The following is a 22,610-nucleotide window of genomic DNA, read 5'->3' on the forward strand; positions in this document are numbered from 1 at the left end:
GGACTGGTACTTAGGGCTGCTATACATTAGCCAAAGTGTCCCATATCCAACAAAGAATAATTAATACACAAAGGAAAGCAAGATATCCTGATGGGTAAGGTACAAAAGCAAGCAGATGGCAAAGTCTGCTTCCAGGGGGTTCCTGAATGTTAGATCAATGTGGAATATACCGTGTACACTAGCAATAACAAATGTGCTGGAAGGAGTGAGAGAAAGCAAGATCACTTATGTAAGACTAAGTGTAGTTAAGGAAAAGAAGGCTTAAGAAGGAAAATGGGCTAGGTAGGGAGATGGCTCAGTGGTATGCGTACTTCCTTACAATTATGAGGCCTGGAGCTTAAATCCCCATTGCTGCAAATCTGAGGACCTGAGTTCAAATCCCCAGCACTGACATAGAAGCCTATCTGGGCTGTGTGTGCCTGTAACCCCAACATGGTAAGAGACAGCTAAAACAAACTGATCTGGCCACCCAGCCTAATAGAAATTTGAGCTCTCAGTTCAGTGAGAGACTTTGTCTCAAGGCACCGAGGCGGGAACCTGCTATTTTACTCTAGCCTCCATGTGGTAAGTGCATGGTACACTCAGATGCACACTGTCATGTGTGCAGCTGACACACACACACACACACACACACACACACACACACACATGCATATACTACAAAATAATGAACAGCTTAGATAACATTATAACATCAAGTAGAAAGATGTCCATATATAAAGTAGAAGTTACACAAAGGAGACAAGTGATAATTACCAAGATAAAAAAGTACAGTAACTGAGTCAAAGCTCAGCAGAACTCATGGGCTAAAGCAAAAGAGAATGATCGAGTTTGACAGAAACTAAACAGGTGAAAACAGAGAAAAAATAGAATAACTGAAAAGGCAGGCATGGTGACACGCTCCTTTGATCCCCACACTTGGGAGGCAGATCTCTGAGGTGGAGGCTAGCCTGGTCTACAAATCAAGTTCCTGGACACCCAGGCTACACAGACAAACCCTGTCTCAAAAACAACAACAAAAACAAAAAACCCAAAACAAACAAGCAGAGCTTCAGAGAAAAAAATCAAATAAAAATAATGATTAAAAGCTTCAAATTAACTTAAAAAAAAAAGTAAATCTGGGAACTCCATCAACTCTGTGAATGATGAAATGAAAGAGGACAGGAAGATAGGTCAGTGAAGAAGGTTAAACTCAGAGACATGGAGAGAAATGGTGGAGGAGCAGAAGTGGAATCAGCAGCGGACTTCTCAGCAGAAGTCAGGGGCTTCAGATCAGCAGAGAAAGCACAAAGTGCCAAGGGGGAAGACTTAGTCACCCAGATCCAACAAAGCTAAAGTAAAAACCAAAAAGATAAACAATAGAGATGTCCGATGGTGGCCAATCTGACAAAAGAAGTTCTCCACGCTGAAGGTTGGTTACCCCAGACTGCAATTCAAATTGACATGAACAAGTGGGTCCAGCATGTGGGCATGAACACTAAAAGCACTGCACTAAGAGGAATAAGCCGGGCACTTAGAAACAAATAAACCACACTCTACTTATATAAGACGAAGTGTGGTTTATGGAGGAGGAGACCTGACTGGTTGTCTCTAAGGCTGGAATGAGGGGCAGTGGGTAATGTTTGATGGGACCAGATGTTCAGCTGGGAAGATGAAATACCCTGGCGTGGATGATGGATAGTGACTGTTGCATAAGAACATGAATGAGCTCACCTCGATAGAGCTCAGAGACAATATCAAGCCATGTTACATATGTTTTGTCAGAGAGAGAGAGAGAGAGAGAGAGAGAGAGAGAATTTGGTTTCTGTCAGCCCTTAGCATGGTTACCTCAGAGTGTTTCTATTGAACTTCTCATGCATTGGTCTCATAACATGAACTCAGTCCCTCCTTTAATCTCTCATCTTTCTGCTATGAAACAAACGAAGGTTATTTCCTCATGGGTTAGGTAAAAAAAAATAATGACATGAATTCTTCCCCTAGACATCAAAAGAGTCTTCAATACTTAGGCGAAAGGCTCTTGGCTGCTGTGGTGCAGGCAGTCACAGAAGCAGGGCCTCTGAGTTCTGCCTACTGAGTCTTCTGTCTCTATAGACATATTATGCTACAGTAGATTCTGGTGTCTTCCCCAGTGGATACTACTTGTACACAGAAGCCTGTAAAAGGTCAGCGTACAAAGAGAAGGCAGGTATCCCAGGCTGAAGCCACACAGAGGAAGTCCTGTTTGTGATCTTACATCTGAGAAGTGATTTAACAGAACAGAACCTGGGGCTATCTGAAACCAGACAATGAGAAGAAATTAGGAACTCATTCATGAATTGAAAAATCTGCTTTAGAAGGTATCACCCCTCCATGATGTAGAGATTAGTAAAGGAGAAGTAGATGAACAAACGATAATGAGTGGCACAGAAAGCAGAAAGCCAATGATAGACATAAATTACACTAATCGTAAATGGGCTAGAGATCCAATCAAATGGCATAGATTGTTGGACTAGATAAAAAACTGTGACCATGCTTCATGAAGGCACAAAGAGGAACATTTTAAAATGAAGGGGCTGATCCACCCAGAGGATATAATTAATATAAACATGTGTGCATTTAACAAAAAAAAAGGACATGAAAATACTGGAAGAGACCTTGATAGTCATGAAAAGACAGAATCACTTCAATGGCCACTGGATTGAACTTCTACATCTGGTTTCAATAATGAGGAGCCTTAGAACCTTCCAGAAGAGAAGCTGTCATTTCACCCTTGTGTGACTTTTTCTCTTGGATGGAAGAGGAAACTGGCATACTATTGGCTTTGTAGATATAGATAAGCAGAGGTCAAACAAGTGAGGTGAGTGTTTACTGGGCCAGGGCTGTTGGCAGAGCAGGTTTGGAAGTTGCTGAATAACCAACTTCCCATGCCAGAGATCCTCTGCATGATATACCTGCCTTTCAGTACTTGTGGGTTTGCTCTGAAGGTTTCAGTTAGCTGAGGTCAGCTGAGGAAGGACAGTTTTTTTTTTAATGGAAAAATCCCATAAAGAAATAATTCATACGTGTTAAGTGTGTGCCACTCTGAGCAACATAATTAAATTGTGTGGCATTGCCCTCCATCTCACCATAGACAAGAACTTCTCCTCATGGAGATTTTTTTCCACACTACCTACCTGCACTGTTACCTATTTAACAGCTGTCTTGGTTATCAGATGGACTTGAGTTACTATCAAACCACTGGGGTGGTACTCAGGTGACTTATTTTGAGTAATGACTCCAAGGTACATGAACAGCATGTTGGATACATGATATTCAGATATGTGAAAAAGAAGGAAGGAAGAGAGATAGGAGGGAGACAAAAGGGAAATGTAAAGTGCTGTCTTCATATAAACAAACAAACAAACAAACAGAAGAAAGTTCTTAATAGAGAAAGAAGAACAACTCTTTCCTGGGGGAGGGGTGTTCTGATCCTTGTTAAGAATGAACCGTCTACCAGCAAAACTGAGCGTGAATATATACAAAGGAACTAAATCTCTCCTAGTTTTATTGTCACACTTCAGAGTGCAAGCATGGTCGCCATGGTACATGGCAGATGCTAAACAGAGATGGAAAGCACCAAGCCACGGGGCCATGCTATAGTTTCACATGGCCATAGTGGCCTGGATACAACTCACCTGTGGATAAGGGGAAGCCTTGTACCCTGAAGGTCGTGGTGGCCTATTGAAATGCCTTGTGCACATTTTTAAAAAGAATAGCTAGGAGGATGTTCACTGTTGTGTGCCAGGACAGAAGGATACTATTTGTTAAGGAATAACCATTGCTGGGTTCAGAGGCCTGGCCACAACTCCCCACAGGAAGAAGAAGCTTGCAGAGCACCAGGTGCCCAGGATTAGCTGACAGCTGTCAACTCATAATTTTGAGATTTATGAATTACCCAGGCATATTTCTTTTGTTTTATGATTAGGTTCATAACAACAACAACAACCACCCTGACATGGCTGCCCATGGTTGTTTTTCTTTGTATTTCTTCAGAAGAACTCAGTACACTCTAGACACCAGGCACTACAATCTCAGAGGCCATATTCTTTCTGATATTATGTCGGGTCCTTTCTGAGGCTACAGAAGTCAAGGAAGCAGCTTTATTACCAGGGAAGTCCACATCTAGAAAAGAAGGGTGTGGACAACAGCAGATATAAAAATGGGATACTCTGGTATCCCAGATATGCAAGACAGCTCAGTGCTGTGGGGCTGAATTCATATCTGGATTTTTCTCTTAAGAGTATATGAGTCCTTCAAGATCAAGCTACCTTGAGTCAGGTCTTAAAGTTTGCGTGTGCCCTGAGGCAGCCCAGATGACACCCTGCCTCAAAAGGGATGTGCTCCAGCTGCAGTGAACAGCAAAAAAAAACTCGGGGAGGGAAAGGTTCTGCACATTTTTGAAGAATGGTCATCTATAACCCCTCATCTCTTTCTTCACCTCCTTCCCACAGGTGCAATTTTTAACCCATGATGAAGCCAGAGCTCATTACCAGATTGCCGTCAGTGAGCTTTCTGGAGAGCAGACATCATCACTGCCCCCCACCCCCACCCCTAGGGCTGGATCCTAATCTCTGACGCAGAAGCACAGTGACGCAAGATGACACCCTGTCACTATGACCACACTGCTCTTCCAGAGGACACAGTACATTACAGGTGTGACCATGAGGGAGAGGGGCTTTTTAACACTGTAGGAATCCATCCAGAGGCACTTAAGATAACTAAAAATCAGCTTCTTTGGGGTAGGAGAGGGACAGAAATGGCAGCTACCCTTGAGAGGTTTACAATGAAGGGTGTGGGGCACATGGACCATGCCACGAGAGGAACTAGAATTAAATTGGTGAAGTAGAACATGGTCAAACCCTGGAAATTTCAAAACTTGAGATCAGTAGGAGTGGAATTAGTTCCCTCCCAGTTTCCATGTCTGCCTGGGGGCATGTAACCAGATGACCCCCAACCAAGTGGTCACTGTCAGTCAGTCACCCAACACACCCAATGAGGCATTTCAGTACCTTAGCTTTCAGATTTCTCAACCACAGACTCATAACTACAATGAGTGTTAGCAGGGGATATATGGCAAACCCCTCTGCTTGCCTTTTCACAGATCTGATGGTTGCTATTGCCAACCTCACAGAATCTGGGATCGCCCAAGAGACAAGATTCCACAAATATCAGCCATTGAAGGATTTTTAGATTAGGTTGGCCTCTGAGTGTGCTTGTGAGGGATCATCTTGATTAGGTTAATTTGGGGCTCAAGACTCACCCTTAAAAATGGCAGCATCTCTTTTCGCTGCTGTGTCTGCAGCCAAGAGTATGCTCGGGTTTGCCTCTAATGTCCTCTACTGTGGTAGAAAGAAGGTCTGGTTGGACCCCAATGAGACCAAGGAAATTGCCAAAGCCAACTCTTGTCAGCAGATCAGAAAGTTGACCAAAGATGGGCTGATCATCCTGAAGCCTATGCTGTCGGTTCCTGGGCTCGCTGCTGGCAAAATACCTTGACCCGATGGAAGGGCAGGCATATGGGCATAGGGAAGTGGAAGGATACTGCCAACAGTTGGATGCCTGAGAAGGTGACCTGGGTGAGAAGGATGAGGATCCTGCACCGGCTTCTTAGGAGATACCAGGAATCTAAGAAGGTGGACCACCATATGTATCACAGCCTGTCCCTGAAGGTCAAAGGGAATGTATTAAAAAACAAGAGGATTCTTGTGGAGCAGATCCACAAACTGAAGGCAGACGAGGCCCACAGAAGCTACTGGCTGACCAGGCTGAGGCTTGCTGTTCGAAGCAAGAGAGCTCGAGGAGGAGCGCTTCTAGACTAAGAAGAGATCTTCAAGACTCTGTCCAAGGAGAGAGACCAAGAAATAAAGCTTCCCTCATGTCTGTATATAGTGGCCTGGCTGTGGCCTCATGTGGATCAGTCATCATAATAAAACAAGAAAAGAAAAAAAAAAAAGAAAAGAAAAGAAATAAAACAAGCCTTTGCCCCACTCCCCAAAATGGCAGTACAATCCCTGCCTGGGGTACCACAGTAGAGGAAGCCAGCTGATCATTCTTCAATGTGAATATAATGTGACCAGCTGCCCCTCCTACTTGCTACTGTCACTTTCCTGCCACGACATAATGAACCCTCCAAATGTGAGCCAAAATAACCCCTCTTGCTCCTACATTGTCATGGAAACTGAAAAATTAGTTAATAGACTAGATATTATGCAGCATCTCTCAGTGGACACATTGTACTCATTCCAACAACACCACCCCACCCTACTGAAAAGAAGACTGTACTGGGTTGCCAAGTGTGGTTTGAACAGGTATTGGCTCATGTTTTTGAATGCTTGGCCCATAGGGAGTGGCACTATTAGGAGGTACGGCCTTGTTGGAGGAGGTGTGGCGTTGTTGGAGGAGGTGTGGCCTTGTTGGAGGAGGTGTGGCGTTGTTGGAGGAGGTGTGGCCTTGTTGGAGGAGGTGTGGCCTTGTTGGAGGAGGTGTGGCCTTGTTGGAGGAGGTGTGGCCTTGTTGGAGGAGGTGTGTCACTGTGGAGGTGGGAATTTGAGATCTTAAATGCTCAAGTTCTTCCCAGTGTGGAATCCAGTCTCCTGTGGATCAAGATGTAGAACTCTCAGCCCCTTCTCCAGCACCACGCCTGCCTGCACACACACTGCCTTGCTTCCCACCACAAGGATAATGGACCGAACCTCTGAAAGTGTAAGCTAGCCTCCATTAAATGTTGTCGTTCACAGTCATTGTGATCATGGTGTCTCCTCAGAGCACTAGGGCACTGACTCAGATATCCAGGGCAGGGTCTCACTTTGTTTGCAGTCTGATGGATTCCTTGTCTCATTGCTGGGATGAAATAGTCAACAAAAGCAGCTCGAGGGAAAACTCGAAGTCTGTAGATGCAGTTCATCATGGTGGGAAAGCCTAACAGTGAGAGCACCAGGTACCTCACCTTGTGTTCTCAGGCAGGAAGCAGAGAGCAGAGGGATAGATGCTGCTGCTCGGCTGACTTTCTCCATTTCCTCTCCTTTCCTTTTTTTTTTTTAATTCAGTCAATGATTCGGCCCCCAGGATATCCACATTCAGGGTAGGTGTTCTGTCCTATTAAGACTATCTAAATACATCTGAGAGACACACTAAGAAACATCTTCCAGAGGATTTGAAGTCCATTACGTTGACAATGAATATTGGTGATCATACCTGGTCAATTCTTTGTAACTAGACAGATGGGTATGACAATTGTGTCTGCCGGCATACCTCAGCCTTTGCAGTCTAGTCCCACACCTGAATCTGGGTCAACTCAAAATTTGGGTGAGCTCTAAAGCTGGTGTGAGGATCTGAAAATGGTTGGCACAGGGAATGGACTATTAGGAGGTGTGGCTTTGTTGGAGGAAGTGTGTCATTGTAGGCACGGGCTTTAGATCCTCATCCCAGCTGCCTAAAAGCCAGTCTTCTCCTAGCAGCCTTCAGATGAAGATGTAGAACTCTTTCTTTCAGCTTCCCCTGCACCATGCCTACCTGGACACTGCTATGTTACTGCCTTGATGATAATAAACTGAACCTCTGAACCTGTAAGTCAGCCCCAATTAAATGTTGTCCATATACAAGTTGCCTTGGTCATGGTGCCTGTTCACAGCAGTAAAGCCCTAACTAAGACAGATGGATTCAAAGTGAACCTAAGAAAAAGAAACATGGAGACTGGTCTGAAGGGCCCTTTCAATGACAGAGATAAGAGAAATTGCCCATTTGAATGCTCAGAAATCCTGCCAACTCTAAGTTACTCAGAAATGATACTGCCTCTATCAATACTCTTGGCCTTGGGTACAAAACAGTAGAGCATGACCCAAGCTTCCAGAGACCTCCCATCTCCACCTAGACCCTGAGGCACTTTATCTCTGTCACCCTGTTCCTTCTAGACATGGCATGTGGCATAGCAGCATATAGGTCTGAGGGCCAGAGAGGGCTATGAGCCCCTCTGTCTTTCTAGCCCCAGGGTTTCTCTGTCACCAGAGTGAGGATGTGACCTTTCAAATCCATGAAACACATCGCCACAGTAAAAGGATGCAACTTGAAGCTGTAGGCCTCCTCCTATCCTGGAACACAAAGCTTCTAGATCTTTCTCCCCCCCCCCCCCCACATTTTTTGTTGTTGTTGTTTCTGGGCTATAGCACTCATATCCCTAGGCAGTGGTGTGCACTCACTGAGGAATAAGACAGGCTAGAGCATCACATTCAGCCATGTAGCTCCTCCCAGAGATCCTGTGTGTACTTGGGAGCTGGCTCAAATCCACAGGCTTGGGGCCAGAACAAACTGTGGGTGTTGTTGGCTACCGTCCTTGAACAATCCCCACAGCCAGCTGAACATTCACACAGAGAGTCGGGCTTAGTAGGACTGACTTGTGCTACTCCACAGGAAGTGGCAAGTGTTCAGGGTAGGAACACTCAAGCAATGCCCTTCCAGGTAAGGTACCTGGTCAAGGTAACTGTAAGAAAAGCCAGCAGCAGAAGGGAGGACACCATTTATCAGAAGCCTTGGATTCCTTCATAGAGAATGTGTTAGTTACTTTTACTTGTATTGCTGTGATAAAACACCAAGACAATTTATAGAATGAACAATATTGAGCTTAGAGCTCCAGAGATAAAAGAGTTGATCACAGCAGCAGGCAGGCATGGTGTCTGGAGCAGGATGCCAAGGACTCACATCTGGAGCCACAAGCACAAAGTAGAGATAGCAAACAGTAGATTGGTATGCATCTTTAAATTTCTAAAGCCCGCCTCCAATGACAAACTTCCTCCAGCAAGGCCACGTCCCCAGAACCTCACCAAACAGTGTCACCAACTGGGGACCAAGTGTTCAAATATGTAAGCCTATGTGGGTGTTCTCATTCAAGTCACCCCACAGAGTCTCTTCTTAGGAGACTGTCTTAGTTAGGGTTTTACTGCTGTGGACAGACACCATGACCAAGGCAACTCTTATAAGGACAGCATTTAGTCGGGGCTGGCTTACAGGTTCAGAGGTTCAGTCCATTATCATCAAGGCAGGAACATGGCAGCATCCAGGCAGGAATGGTGCAGGGAGCTGAGAGTTCTACATCTTCATCTGAAGGCTGCTAGCAGAATACTGGCTCCAGGTAGCTAGGAGTAGGGTATAAAAGCCCACACCCACAGTGACACACCTACTCCAACAAGGCCACACCTCCAAATAGTGCCACTTGCTGGGCCAAGCATATTCAAACCATGGCAGAGACTTCACACAGAGTCATGTGCATTATCCTGTGGCGACCAAACTCCCTCTATCACTCCTGAAAGGACAGCAGGTGTTGGCCAACACGAGAGATATACAAAGGATGGTATTTCAGCAGCTAAAAGGTTCTATTGACTAGATTTGGTAACAGCAAATATCTTTTATGTGATCCACACAGTAAGAATAAGAAAAACAGAACCAGACAGGAGAGCAGAAGCATCTTTCTAGATTATATTTGACCTTCATAATCTGAAGTCATGATTGACTTCATTATCCAACTAGAAAACTCACAGTCACACCTTACACCCAGCCATGATAGTGGCCCATGAGTTTCTCTTTTACCTTGAACCCTCTTCTCCCTCATTGTTCATGTCTTCCACTTGTCTTGACAATTGAAAGGCTAACTCCCCTACAACACAGATTGTGCTGTCCTCTCATGTCCCATGTGTGCAAACACCCCCACCATAGTGCACACAGGCTCGCTTCTTCAGTGAGCATTTGTACCACCAGTATCCAGCATGCTGTGCTCCCAGAAGACACTGGGTAGCCATTGGTGAGTTGGATAACTGGTCAAAGTAAGGCTTTGGGAACCTGACTCTAATGATTCTACTTCTAAGACAGGTGACACTGTGAATGTAATGTCATCTCAGCTGTGGCCAACCAGCCACATGATTCATCTCATTAAGCACCTCAGTCAATGTGCCCAGGGTAATCTTCTCACCACAGCCAATACTCCAGCTCCATGCCCCTCTCCCCGACAGCTATCCAGGTAGTACCCAATGTTGTAGGCGGGACTCAGATTCATGTGAACAATCCTAAGACAGGACTGATTTTGACTTTGTTGTGCTTGCCTGTATCTTAGGTCATTTCCAGTTGTTGTGACAAAATGCCCTGACGAAGTTAGCTTAGGGGACGAAGGCTACAGTCTGTTGCTAAGGGAAAGTCAAATAGACAGGAACTCTAGGGGATTGGTCATATCACATCTATATTCGGGAGCTAAGAGTAATAAACATACACACACTAGTCCTCAGCTAGCACCCTATGTTCATACAGTTCAGCACCACAAAGCCAGAGCACTGCCCATACGCAGTCTTCCCATCTCATTTAACACAATTAAGAAAATCTCTCAGCCAAGCACAGTGGCACACGCCTTTAATTCTAGCACTCTGAGGCAAGAAGTGGGAAGATCTCTGAGTGTGAGGCCAACCTGGTTAACACAGGGATTTCTAGGCTAACCAGGGCTACATAGTGAGTCCTGTCTCAGAAGGAAGGAAGGAAGGAAGGAAGGAAGGAAGGGAGAAAAGGAGGGAGGGAGGGGAGAAAGGGAAGGGATGGGAGGAAAGGAAGAAAGGGAGGGGAGGAGAGGGAGATAGTAAGAGTTCTTGCAAGCATGCCCTCAGGTCAACCCCATCCAGACAATTCCTCATTGAGACTCTTCCTGGATGATTCTAGGTTATATCAGCTGACACTTAAAGCTGACCACCATACCCTGCAGTCTAGCTTGGTCCTGAAAGAAGATTAATCTTCAAAAACACCTTCTGAACAAAAGAATAAAAGAAAAACATTTATAGTTAAAATAATCTATATGGCAGAACTATGGTGCATCAAATGTGGCAGAAAGTACATAGACCTTGGATGGAAATGAGAGGAGGAGGGGAAGGGGGGAGGGGGGAAGGGAGCGGGAAATTGATTGAGATTGATTTAGCTCCAGATCTAGACTGTGATACCCCATTGTCAGTCTCTAGGGAAGGCTGAGAAGGGAATGCTAGACTCTTGTGCATGCACATGCACATGGCAGCTGTGCACTGCTATGTGCCCCTGGAAAAACAGAGACAGCCACACTCCAGAGGACTGCTGACATGTGAAGGCTGGTTCATTGATGAGTGTTTATATTTTCGTGGTCTCTTTTCTGTTGCTGTGATTACGTATCCTGAGATAGACATTTAAAAGAGGCTCACAGTTCCCAGACTCCAGTCCATCAGAGAGAAGAAGCCACAGTAGGGGAACCTGAGAAAACTGGTCACATCACATCCATAGTGAAGAGCAGGGAGCCCAGAATCTATCAAGTTTGCTGTACTCAGCTCCCTTTCTCCACTCCGTACAGTTCAGACTTCCCAGCTCTGGGGCTGGTCCTGCCCACAGATAAGATGGATCTCCATGCGTTAATTAACTTCATCAAGGTAATCCCTCACAGACATTCTCAGAGGCTGATCTGAATCTAGACAGTCCTTCATAGGCAAGCCCAGAGACCTTTCCCCAATAGCCAAAGTCCACAACTAATGCTACCACGGCTGTGCCTGGGTCTGTAGATGAGCAAAACATTGAATTCTGAAAGGCAAGACCAAGTCACCCAAAAATATGTTCTCAACTGGCCAACAAGAACCCCCCCACCCCATGATGTCACTGTGGTAAGCATGGAGGAGCGTCCCAGGTTCCTCCATCCTGTGTCCACTAAGCAGCCTCTGCCTGTGTTGGCTTCCTAGATGTCTCAACATTGGGTTGTGTCCCAAGCAGCACAGATGAGTGCCCCGGTCCCTAGATGTGGATCTTCACAGTTGTCAATCACGATTCATGTTCTGATGAATTCATGACTTCCAAAAGCCTAGTTCCTAAATCTGTAAGTTAAGGCTAGGGGTTAGACCAGAACAAAAACCAAAGGACCCAATGAACCTAAATCAAAGACAAGGACCTTTCCCTTTCCCCTACCACTCCCAGTCTACTGACACTCCTTAGCAACATTATTAATATTTTTCTTCCATTAAGGCTCCAAAGATCAAAATGTGGCTTAGTCTGTAGAATACTTAGCATACACGATGCCCAGGGCCCATACCCAGCACTGCATAAAACAGAGTGATGGTCTACGACCATAATCCCAACACGCGGAAGGTGGAGGCGGGAAGATCAGAAGTTCAAGGTAAGCCTTCGTTATGTAGTGGATTTGAGCCCCCCTCCCCCCAGATACTGCTTCAACAGTAACACCAACACCACCACCACCACCACCAACACCACCACCACCACCACCAACACCACCACCACCACCAACAACAACAACAACAACAACAACACCTTCAAAGGCTGTTGTTTCTGGGAGCCTCTAGGAAGCCAAGGCAAAGAGGAAGTCTTTGATGCATCTCTGCCAGCTCAGCATTATTTGGATGCATGTCTGCAAGACTGTCACTCTCAGCATGCCTCAAGCACAGCCATTCCAGGCCCCACTCCCACTCTAAGCCTCCTCATTGTAACAACACCATACAGGGCAGAAGCACAAAGCAGAGTCTACCCAGAGGGACCCTGTGTCTTCCAGCACAGTCACTCTCTGGTCTGCCAAGGATTTCCTTCTTGGGTGCTTCACGCTCCCTCTGTTTATTCCACAGCAAACCTGTTGCATTATGCCATGCTTTGGATTCAAATCTGCATGTTTCCCCATCTCCCGTGTCCTCTGTGGGCTGCAGGGTATTGCTCCTCTCCACACCCATGGCTCTGTGGTCTCCAGTCCGTGCTTGCTTACCTAGTAAGGCTTGGCTACCTTACCTCCTTGGAAGTGGCTAAGACACAATGGCCTCTAGCCTTGACACTGGCTTTCATCTGTGGCCAGGATATTCTCCCATGCGTCTGCCTGGGTTTGTGCTCAGGCTCCACCCAGCCAGAGACCTGGGGCCATCCCTGCCTGGAGCTCTTCTGCACTGGACACCGACTTCTTATGAATTTTCTTTGGGGCACTGCTCAGTCTCTGAATACAGCACCTGTGCTCTCCCTTGGTGTCCCATGCCCCAGGTGAAAAGCAGAGCTGGGGTAAGTATATCTTGCCCCCTGTTACGAACAATACATATGAACAAGGTGCTAAAATGGTATTTACAAGGGAAGGAGCCAATGGACCAGTGGAGCACACTCAGCTAAACAGAGACCTTTGTGACCACGTGCGTGCGAAAGACCTGCTTTTCATAGTCACATCAAAGAGAGCTAAGAAGGTGTAGCCATTTCCTAACTGCACACATACTTTTGAAGTTAGTGGCTGTGTGTTTGTTAGTATTTCCTCTGAATTGAAGCATTCCCTCCTGGCAAAGGAAGGGTAGACATTTAAAAGACTCACATGATACACTTCCTCGAAGCAGTAAGCAATAAACTGGGGAGAGATGGCCCTCAGGCTGAGTTGCCTGACAGTGGTACAGCGAGGGCAAGGGATGCCATTTGTTTTTTTTGTTTTTTTGGTTTTTTTTTTTTTTGAGCCTGTGCTGGGGTGGGCTTTTCATGGACGTAACTGTCCTTGATCATCCATGCTTCTGTTAAGTAACATCAATAACTCATTGGATGGCGGAGCTAGACATGAGTGGGATCACGTCATCTTTCTTAAATCATCTGTATGGAATAAGTTCACATCCTTTATACAGGAAAGTCAAACAGGCCCCTTGATCTCTACCTTAGAACAGAAAGGGATATCCATTCCGCACCTTGGAAACTTTTTTTTAAGGTTCCAAAAGTCTGGCTTTATGAAAAGATTGCATTGATTGCCAAAACCTGGTTTAGCAACAAACCCATCAGATGTAGACAGTGTACATTATCCTCACACTACTCCTGCTGGCTGGTGATCAAGGATGGCCTCAAGGACGGCCTCTGCTATCGGGCTGAATTATTAATTTGATGGTTACATGTATCAAGGAGCCTGCTCTAACTTCAGAAATCTCGGCAAGACCCCACCCCTCTATTTGGTCCCTTGCTAACATCATATGGTATCAATGTCCTTCCAAGCTATGGGATATCATCCTGGACACTTTGCTCATGAGGTTCCAGCTCATAATGATAGAAGCACACGGAAGGGCTGGCAGTGTGGTCCTGGGGATGGCGTTGTCATGGGTCCTTTCATACCTGTTGCGTTGCAGGAGCCCACGGCACCTTCTGGGGAGTCATTGCTCATCTGCCCCCGAGAGTCTGTGCGGTTTCGAAGTGCCAGCAGAGCGGGGCCTTTGCTCCCACCTTTAAATGTGATCGGGAGGCAGCCTGCTGGAAAAGATTAAGGTCATGGCATTAATGCCAAGTATGGCTAAACACAGCATCCTGTCTGAGTAAGATCTCTCTGGGAGTCTCCTATCTTACAGGGTGTGTATAGTTTGGTTAGGACTCTTGTCACCTTCTTCTTGGGGCCTCTTTGACATCATATCTAAAGAATGTAAGGACACACAGTAACCCAACCCCTAAAACTATTGGCTCAAATCTTTGAAGACCAGGAAGACCCTTCAGGACAAATATCTAGCTTGGGCCCTCCAGGTGGCCTCTGCAAGTCAGTTACCGAAGGGGCTTTGCAAGAGGTACTTCACTGGGCACGTTTTCCCAGGGAGCTACTGTTCAGTTGATGTGTCCAGAGCTTCCTCTGGGATGCAGCCTGCAGGGGAGAAAGCTATCTCTCATTCAGATTGGTAATGAGATGAAGACTCTGGAGAGGGTATGAGAAGGTTGGAGCTTAAGTCATGCTGATCTATGAAGGACAGCCCAGCCATGTGCCATGCCCTCATCAGACCAGCGGGTCTCAATTACATGATGTTGATTCAGTGATGGCTGTCACATGTCTGTAACTAACCGTGAGCTCTTTCAGCACTACAGTAGACAGGGGAGCGTTGGCTTCAGTTCAGTCAAGAAGTTATAGGTCTTTAGTAGCCTAGACTTCCCAACCAACAATGAACTGTAGACATGTTTAACATTTGAAAGAAACATCAACAATGTATGCTCTGCAGAGAAGCCCCCAGGGTTTGCCATGGTAGCCCATTCCCATTGAAGGGTCCTGTTAATCGAGGAACCATGGTGCATCAGGCCAGCAGAGCTGTCTGTGCATTTGGGAAAGGGTACAGGCGGAGGGAAATGGCAAAGGGGTGTGTGCTGAAATGGCCAATGGCAGAGGAGACAGCTGGAGAAAATTCAACAGCTTGAAGAAAGGTGGATCTCATCCCCCACTAGGTAGGAGGACTGCTCTGGGTGGGGTGCTATGACTAAATGATGTTCATAGGCCTCTGCGCCTCTTATTTAGTATGGAATAAAAAGAGAAAACCGAAGAGTCACATGGAAACTAGTTGGATACAATGTACCCACCCCTGTCTAGAGTGGGAACTGGCCTGGCCAGGGAAAAGCACTGATGAATTCTATCTGGAATTGAAATAGACTCCATAGTATCACAGGTTATCTTAAGAGCTTTGAAATACCATTGGCATATTGACTACCCACCATAGGGACAATGTTTGGATAAACTTGAACATACAGTGTACCCATGACAGTCCTTCCCATGGTGTTTAGAGTAGAGTTAGTGGTAAATACAACATTGGAATACAGTAGCTTCTACTCTAATCCAGCCCTGATGACTTAATATCACCAGACCAATCACAATACACACATGCCTCCACCTTGAAACTCATCTTTGGGTCAGACAGGCCTGGTTTCCTGTTGCTTGCTGCCTAAAATCTGCAGAACGAGGTGCCATGAATTTCCTATGCCTTCCCTCTCTAGGGAGGAGCACAAAGCACGTGTTTGACACTCTTGCACCTCCAGCCCTGCGTGTCTGCTCTGTGAACTCCTTTCAACATCCAGAATACCTTATTAATGACTGTCTATAGAGGGCCAAAGTCAGTGTTTTGCTCTAAAATATGAGATGTGAGTAGAGACTAAAAATCAGCCAATTAAATTTGGATAAAAGTGAACCAAAGTTGGTAACTGCTTGAGTTGTGTGGCACAATTCAAAGTGTTCAGAGGAGCCAGGAGGTAATATTGAGGACCTAACACTGCTGCCTGGGTATTGGGCAAGGGGGTGAGGGGGTCTCCTCCAGATGGAACCTGAATAATAGCATATAGTGTGTCTTGAGACTATGAAGGTCTGTCATCAGAGAGGAGGAAACAGGAACTCAAATACAGGAGGAATATCCATCAATCCAACCATTAATGGTACAGGACCTGCTTTCCTGTGATCAATCCACTCAGTTCATGAGGCTGAAGGTAGCAGGGGATATTCTGCATGTATATCACAGTTTCTTATGTCTCAGTCCCATACCGGGGACACCAAAGGATGTGTGAGCACTCACGGTGAGGCTCTGGAGCTATATATAGTATTTAGTGTCTGCACCCATTCCCCTGCCCACAGCCTGGTGACTGGAATTAAGAGAGGTAGACTTTTCTTCTTGCTTTACATGAGCAGATATTATTTAAGCCAGAGCTCTGAGATAGTCGGCAGGATATGGCTGGCACTGGGCTGGTGAAGTGGGCCTGGCAAAGATGACACCATGGGCACCCTGTTGAACTGGAACTATAGGTGCACAGCCCAGAAGGGACAAGTGGAACAAGGCACCCTTTAGTAGCCGAGTAGATGGCACTGGTGACACTCCTGAGTGCCTTATGTGTCAAAAGAGCCACACCCTCACTACTACTCAGTAGCTGTCAAGGCTTAAGGATTGATGGCTATAGATGGAGCTGTAACACATAGCCAGCGGTGTCCACTTCTCCCCCTTGGGGCAGCCAGGCCTATTGCACACCTGGCTGGACTGGAAGAGAGAAACTTAGCTGGGTGTGGGTGGGTGCATGATCTTGGTCAGCAGTGGGTGGTGTAGGAAACACACACATACACACACACACACACACATACACACACACACACACACATACACAGGGCAGTTGAGGTGAGTGCACATCATTAGTTAGAGCAGGGTACTAGGAATGCCTCCTTTTCATAAGGAGGAATTCCAGGTGCTGCTGGACATGACCTTGTAAAGCGAGAGGACGTTTAACCTGGCTACCAGCTCCGTGATCTCCTCTGGTGGGGCAAAGGTGTGGAGCATACCCTGCCAATCTTAGTATGAGATTTCCGGGGTTTGGATATGTCTAGACCCCACTCTTGTTTCAGGCCTGCTTCCCAGGGTTCCATAGGTCCCTGGTCCTAAAATGTGTCACTATGTTTTTGTACAGATAAAAACCAGGAGTTTAAAATAGCAAAATAAAAAGGCTCCACCATTCAGCATACACTCCCCACCTGCTCAGAATCCAGCCAAGGCGGAGGGAAGACACTGAATCACCACCATCTACATTTGAGCCAATGCTGGGCTTTGACATTTTTTTTCCTTACAATGACCATTCAGGAGGTTCCAAGACTACAAGGTCTGAGAGATCACCATGCTCCTCCAGGGGAAGGGGAAAGTGTGAAGAAGTGAGTCTAAGCTAATGAAGGGAGGGATAAAGGAAGGTCTGCACACATGGACACACATGGACACACACAGAGAAGCACACACACTTATCTACATGCACTCACACACGTGTCACACACACATAAAACCTATGCATCCTCTGAGTCCCTCTCTGTGTGTAAGGGATCACTCATTCTGTAACAGCACGGACATTCTTCCTGGACAACGTTAGAGTGTCCCTAACCTTCTGGCAGAGATTCCCCTAGGTAGAACTACACAAGAGAGCGCTTCGAGTCACTCCCTGCCTTAATTCTGTCTGCCAGATAATCATGTCTCCCTTTCTTCCCTCCACCATGATGGGAGTTCAAGTCCAAAGTATAGACTTTTCCCCCTGGAAGCCTCTTTGGGTCCCACATCCTGATAATAATCAAGAACAGAGGTGTTCCAAACAAAAGACCTCCAACAGGCCCAGGGCCCTGGAGTGAGCTCTCACAAGGACTTGTGAAGCCCAGTGTGGTGTCTGGGCTCCAGTCAAGTCTGCCGAAAATGAAACCAGCAAAGGCCATGTGAGTCCTTCCTAACACTCCCCGAATGAGCTGAGCTCGTTGGGAGATGAGCTAATCTGAAAACAGAGTTCAGCCCACAGAAGCATAGAATGAAAGACTTGTCCTTTGTGTTTTGCCAAAGGAGGAGATGGGGGTAGGTGCTTCAAGAGGAAAGGGAAAGGAGGTACCAACCATCATTGTGTGAGATATCTGAAGGGAATGAAATAGCTCGGAACCAAAATATTTTTTAACCACTGTTCTTGATTTTTTTCAAATCACTTAAAAATCATAAACATACCTGAGCAGGGGGAAAAATCTACTTTCAACAGTTATAAAGAGCTTGACTCTGTGGCATTAATATAGCCTTATCATTTAGCTGTCACCACTACCCACCTCCAGGTACCTTGCTTTTCTCCTCCCAAACAGAAACTCTGTTCCCACTACTCAGGTACTCCCCACTCCTCTTCCCCTGGGCTCCTGATACCGCTGATCTTTCTGCCCCTAGAATGTGCTTTATAGGATTGGATTCTCTTGCTATTTGTCTTCTGAATGATTGAGTTACTCTCCCTCATGGCTCTTAAGATGCCAAGTGTCACTGTCAGTTGACACTTTCCTTTTTAAGGAACAATAATATCCCATTTTCTATATAGACCATGATTTGGTGATTCAACCGCTGGGAGACATTGTGGTTGTTACTTATAACTTTAGCTGCTGTGGAAGATTTATTTATCTTTGGGTTATGTGTATGAGTATTTTATCTGCATGTATGTATGCATCATATATGTATAGTGGCTGTGGAGACCAGAAGAGGATGATGGGTCCCCTGTAATTCAAATTATAGATGGCTGTGAGCTACTATATGGGTGCTAGGAACTAACCCTGGGTCTTGTAAGAGTAGCAAGTGCTCTTTTTTTTTTTTTTTTTTTTTTTTTGGAGCTGGGGACCGAACCCAGGGCCTTGCGCTTCCTAGGCAAGCGCTCTACCACTGAGCTAAATCCCCAACCCCAAGAGTAGCAAGTGCTCTTAACCTCTGAGTCATCTCTCCAGGCTGTCACAAAACACAATAAAGTGGAGATGATCAAAATGACAGGTATGTGTGTGTGCGTTAGCACACTTACTGCCTTCACCAAACAAAATGAAACACCACACCATGTACTATACTTTTTTTAAGGCAAAATAACCAAAAGGCCCATTGTAGTTCATGAATCTTTTATCTAATTTGCGAAATATATATTTTGCAAGAGTTTATAAATCTTTTATGTATTTTGTACCCAGAAACTTCATTTGAGCTGTTTTGTTTGTATTTGGCATAATAAAATTACCACCTCAGTAAAAATGTCACTGGGTATCCTAGGCTTCAGGGAGAAGTATGTGTCTCTGGTCTCTTCTAACCCAGATACACAGCTACTTGCTTCAGTTGGCCACAGGGACCTGGGGTATGGAGGAGGAGAAGAAAGAGAAGGAAAGGGAGGATAGAGAGAGGAAGAGGGGAAGGAGGAGAGGGAAGAGAAAGGAAGAGGAAGAGGGGGAGGAGGAGGATGAAAAGGAGGAGGAAGGGGGAGAGGTGAGAAAGGCTGAAGAACACTGACCTAGAGTAAGATGCAAACCCTAAAGTTTGCTCTTGATAAACAGCAAATTTCTTCTCTATTTACTGAAGCACTCCCACTTCAAAGCAGTGATGTCTGCACCTCTCAGAGTCTCACAAGCTCATGCCCAGGAAAGGGCTTGGCTAGGTCTGGCTCACGCAGGGGAAGTAGTAACGCTGGAGTTCCCACTGTGTCTGTCGCCTCCCTGAGCTCATGCTGGGCTGTGTGAATTCTGAAACTGAAAATAGAGCCTGGTTGCTTTCACTCTTACATTCTGTGCTCTGGGAACAACAGAGAGATGACTAGCGCCTGCCTTCCCCGGTGGAGGCAGGCAGCACAGAATGTGAAATACTGCTGATATGCATTCTGCCTCCAATGTGCTGTGACCAACTAGGTGACCTGACTATTTTAGGCCAATTTTGAAGACATAAGCGCAAGCAGGGAATAAAATAAAGGTTCAATTAGTTCTTTATCTCCCCTTGGGTGTAAGTCTGTGAATTTTATTCAAATAATAAAATCTGCTTTCATGAGATGCTGAAAGGAAATGGAGAAAGTCCCTCACAGAGCAGAACATGGCAGAAGCCACCAAAGCTACCTTAGAATGGTCAGCAAACCTGGAGGAGTTAAAGGGTGGGATGTATCATCCATCATAGTTGGGATACTAGGGATCCGTGTTATAGACCACTACATATAAATTATTACTGTGCTCCCAGATGGGGTCTGCCACTGGTCCATTCTAGCCCCTTCCCCAAACACCTACACATATAATTGGAGAGTCGCTTGAACTCAGAGAGTTGTGGGTGGAACTGTAAAACAATAGAAATTACTTAGCCTAACATCAGAAGAGGAAAACTTTGGGCCATGCTAAGAGAAAGAAGATAGCCCTGTGTGAGAAACTCCTGAATGGAAACAGATCATATGAGGTCTCCAGAGACAAGGCAAAAATCACGTGACTGCCACTGTTGTCAGCGAACAGACCAAGCGGTAGTCTCAGGAAAGGACCGGCTAGAAGACAGCCTTGCAATTCTGTTTTAGTAGAAGTAAGGCAGAATAGAGTGTTGCGTGCAGATGAACGACTTTATACACAGGCTGTGGATTAGTGTATGGAAAACCCATTGACAGAGAAAAGGCAGACCACAAGGTTGACTATAACAGGCAAAGAACAGCACAAGAAAACCCACAGTGCTGGGATAGTGAAATCCTCGCCTTGGTAGACATTTTTCACTGAGCTTCTTTCTAACCTTTCTCCCAGGTCTGTCCCACTTCCTCTTTTGGAAGTGTATTTTAAAATTAATAAATTAATATAATGTGAAGAAGTTTGCTGGCATGTATCATGGTGTGTGTGTGTGTGTGTGTGTGTGTGTGTGTGTCTGTGTGTGTCTGTGTGTGCATGTATGAGAGAGAGAGAAGAAGAAGGAGAAGAAGAAGGAGAAGAAGAAGAAGAAGAAGAGGAAGAAGAAGAAGAGGAGGAAGAAGAAGAAGAAGAAGAGGAAGAGGAAGAGGAAGAGGAAGAGGAGGAGGAGGAGGAGGAAGAGGAGGAGGAAGAGGAGGAGGAAGAGGAAGAGGAGGAGGAGGAAGAAGAAGAGGAGGAGGAGGAGGAAGAGGAGGAAGAGGAGAAGGAGGAGGAGAAGGAGGAGGAGAAGGAAGAGGAGGAGAAGGAAGAGGAGGAGGAGGGGGGGAGGGAGGGAGACAGATAGAGAAACAGAGACAGACAGAGACAGACAGACAGAAAGAGACAGAAATCAAAGGAAACATTTCAGAAGTGATTCTTTCCTTCCCCCTTGTCTTTGAGGCAGGCTTTCTATTGTTTCTATCACTGTGTAGGGTAATCTAGGTTAGTCTCCTGAAGCCTTCAGGCACAGAAGTGTAGCAATTACAGATGCTCACCACCACAGCTGGCTTCTGATGTTGGTCACCACCACAGAACTCAGACTGAGCGAGCCCTCTCCCCAGGCATGGTCTGTTTTTCTAAACTCTCTCTGCTCATGCCTCTACCCACATATCTGTGTACAGATCTTTTGTTCCGATAGACAAGAACCAAGAAACCACAGAGGATGTTCCCCATACTTTGACCCCTGCCCACATCACAAAGATTCTCTTTTGATGCCCCTACAGGCTCCACCTGGTCACGCGGGCTTCTGAATGTGCAAACATGACGTAGGTTCCCATCCCAGCGCCTGCCAAGGTGTATATACGAGAGTAGTAAGAGGAAGTTCGTTTACGCTTCTTCGTCAACTGGAAAAAGGTAGCAACAGAGGAAGTGTATGTGCACGGCCAGTAATTAGGAAGAAGAAAAGGACGCCACACATGGAATACCGGGAAGCCTAGAGACAGTCAAGGTCAGCTTCCAGCAGCAGCTTTCCCACAGAGGCAGAAGCTGGTCCCTCTGCAGCATCAGGCAAGATGAGGGCAGGAGGGAGAAGCCATTCCCCCGCACTGCACACTCTTGGGCTTCAGGAGACTCAAGGATGCATAGGTGAGGAGGCAGATCCTCACAGTTCACACTGCCTCCTGGCTCTCCATCTGCCTGAAGCTTCATTTCTTATAAACATAGCAGGAAACTCGCCATTTCTAGCCATCCCTTCTCTGTCGCGCTGCCACTGTCTTTAACCTCCTTCATATGCTGCTGATTAATACACGGTCTCTACCTCAGGACGGCATGTTTGTAATTTGTCATCTCTAGCCTCATGGTATGCGAAAGCACCAGTCGGGGCGGGGAATGGGATCTCGTGCTCTGGCTCCAAGGTCTTGATAGCACATCACTATAGAGTCCAGTCGCCCAGTCCTTCCGAGACTTAGCAGACAGTGCTCAGAGAGTATGGTCTGCAAGATTAAGAGCTCAGCATCAACAGGTGTGTAAGGAAGGCAGGGTGCTACTGTGTGAAGAGAAGCTTTCTAGACTGTGCTGAGGGCTGCATGGGATGAGCTACAGGGGTTTAGAGGAGCAAGCCTAACAGTTCCACCACAGCAGGCCTGCCCTGCAAGTCTCCACTCTGAAGGAAACAGTAGGATGAGTAGAGGGTTCCAGGAGTTCTCTACTCTCTACAGCCAGAGAATAAGTAAACCAAGAAACA

The 22,610-nt window shown here is 46.1% G+C and overlaps 1 protein-coding gene across 6 annotated transcripts in view; it reads right to left on the reverse strand.

Moving 5' to 3' along the window:
- The window catches only part of Pde10a (phosphodiesterase 10A), a 452,353-nt gene that overhangs the window by 219,658 nt on the left and 210,085 nt on the right, over positions 1 to 22,610 (reverse strand). For 3 of the 6 annotated variants that reach the window (XM_087586490.1, XM_087586494.1, NM_001388510.1), the window contains exon 2: positions 14,119 to 14,253. The exons of 1 other annotated variant lie outside the window; for it this stretch is intronic. In XM_087586490.1, coding sequence (XP_087442616.1) covers positions 14,119 to 14,253 — 135 coding nt within the window. The remainder of the gene's footprint in view (positions 1 to 14,118; positions 14,254 to 22,610) is intronic. 2 more of the 6 variants (XM_087586493.1, NM_001388509.1) reach the window with 1 other exon arrangement.

The sequence above is a fragment of the Rattus norvegicus genome, chromosome 1 (genome assembly GCF_021556685.1).
Source record: "Rattus norvegicus strain SHRSP/BbbUtx chromosome 1, alternate assembly SHRSP_T2T, whole genome shotgun sequence".
Taxonomy (NCBI): domain Eukaryota; kingdom Metazoa; phylum Chordata; class Mammalia; order Rodentia; family Muridae; genus Rattus; species Rattus norvegicus.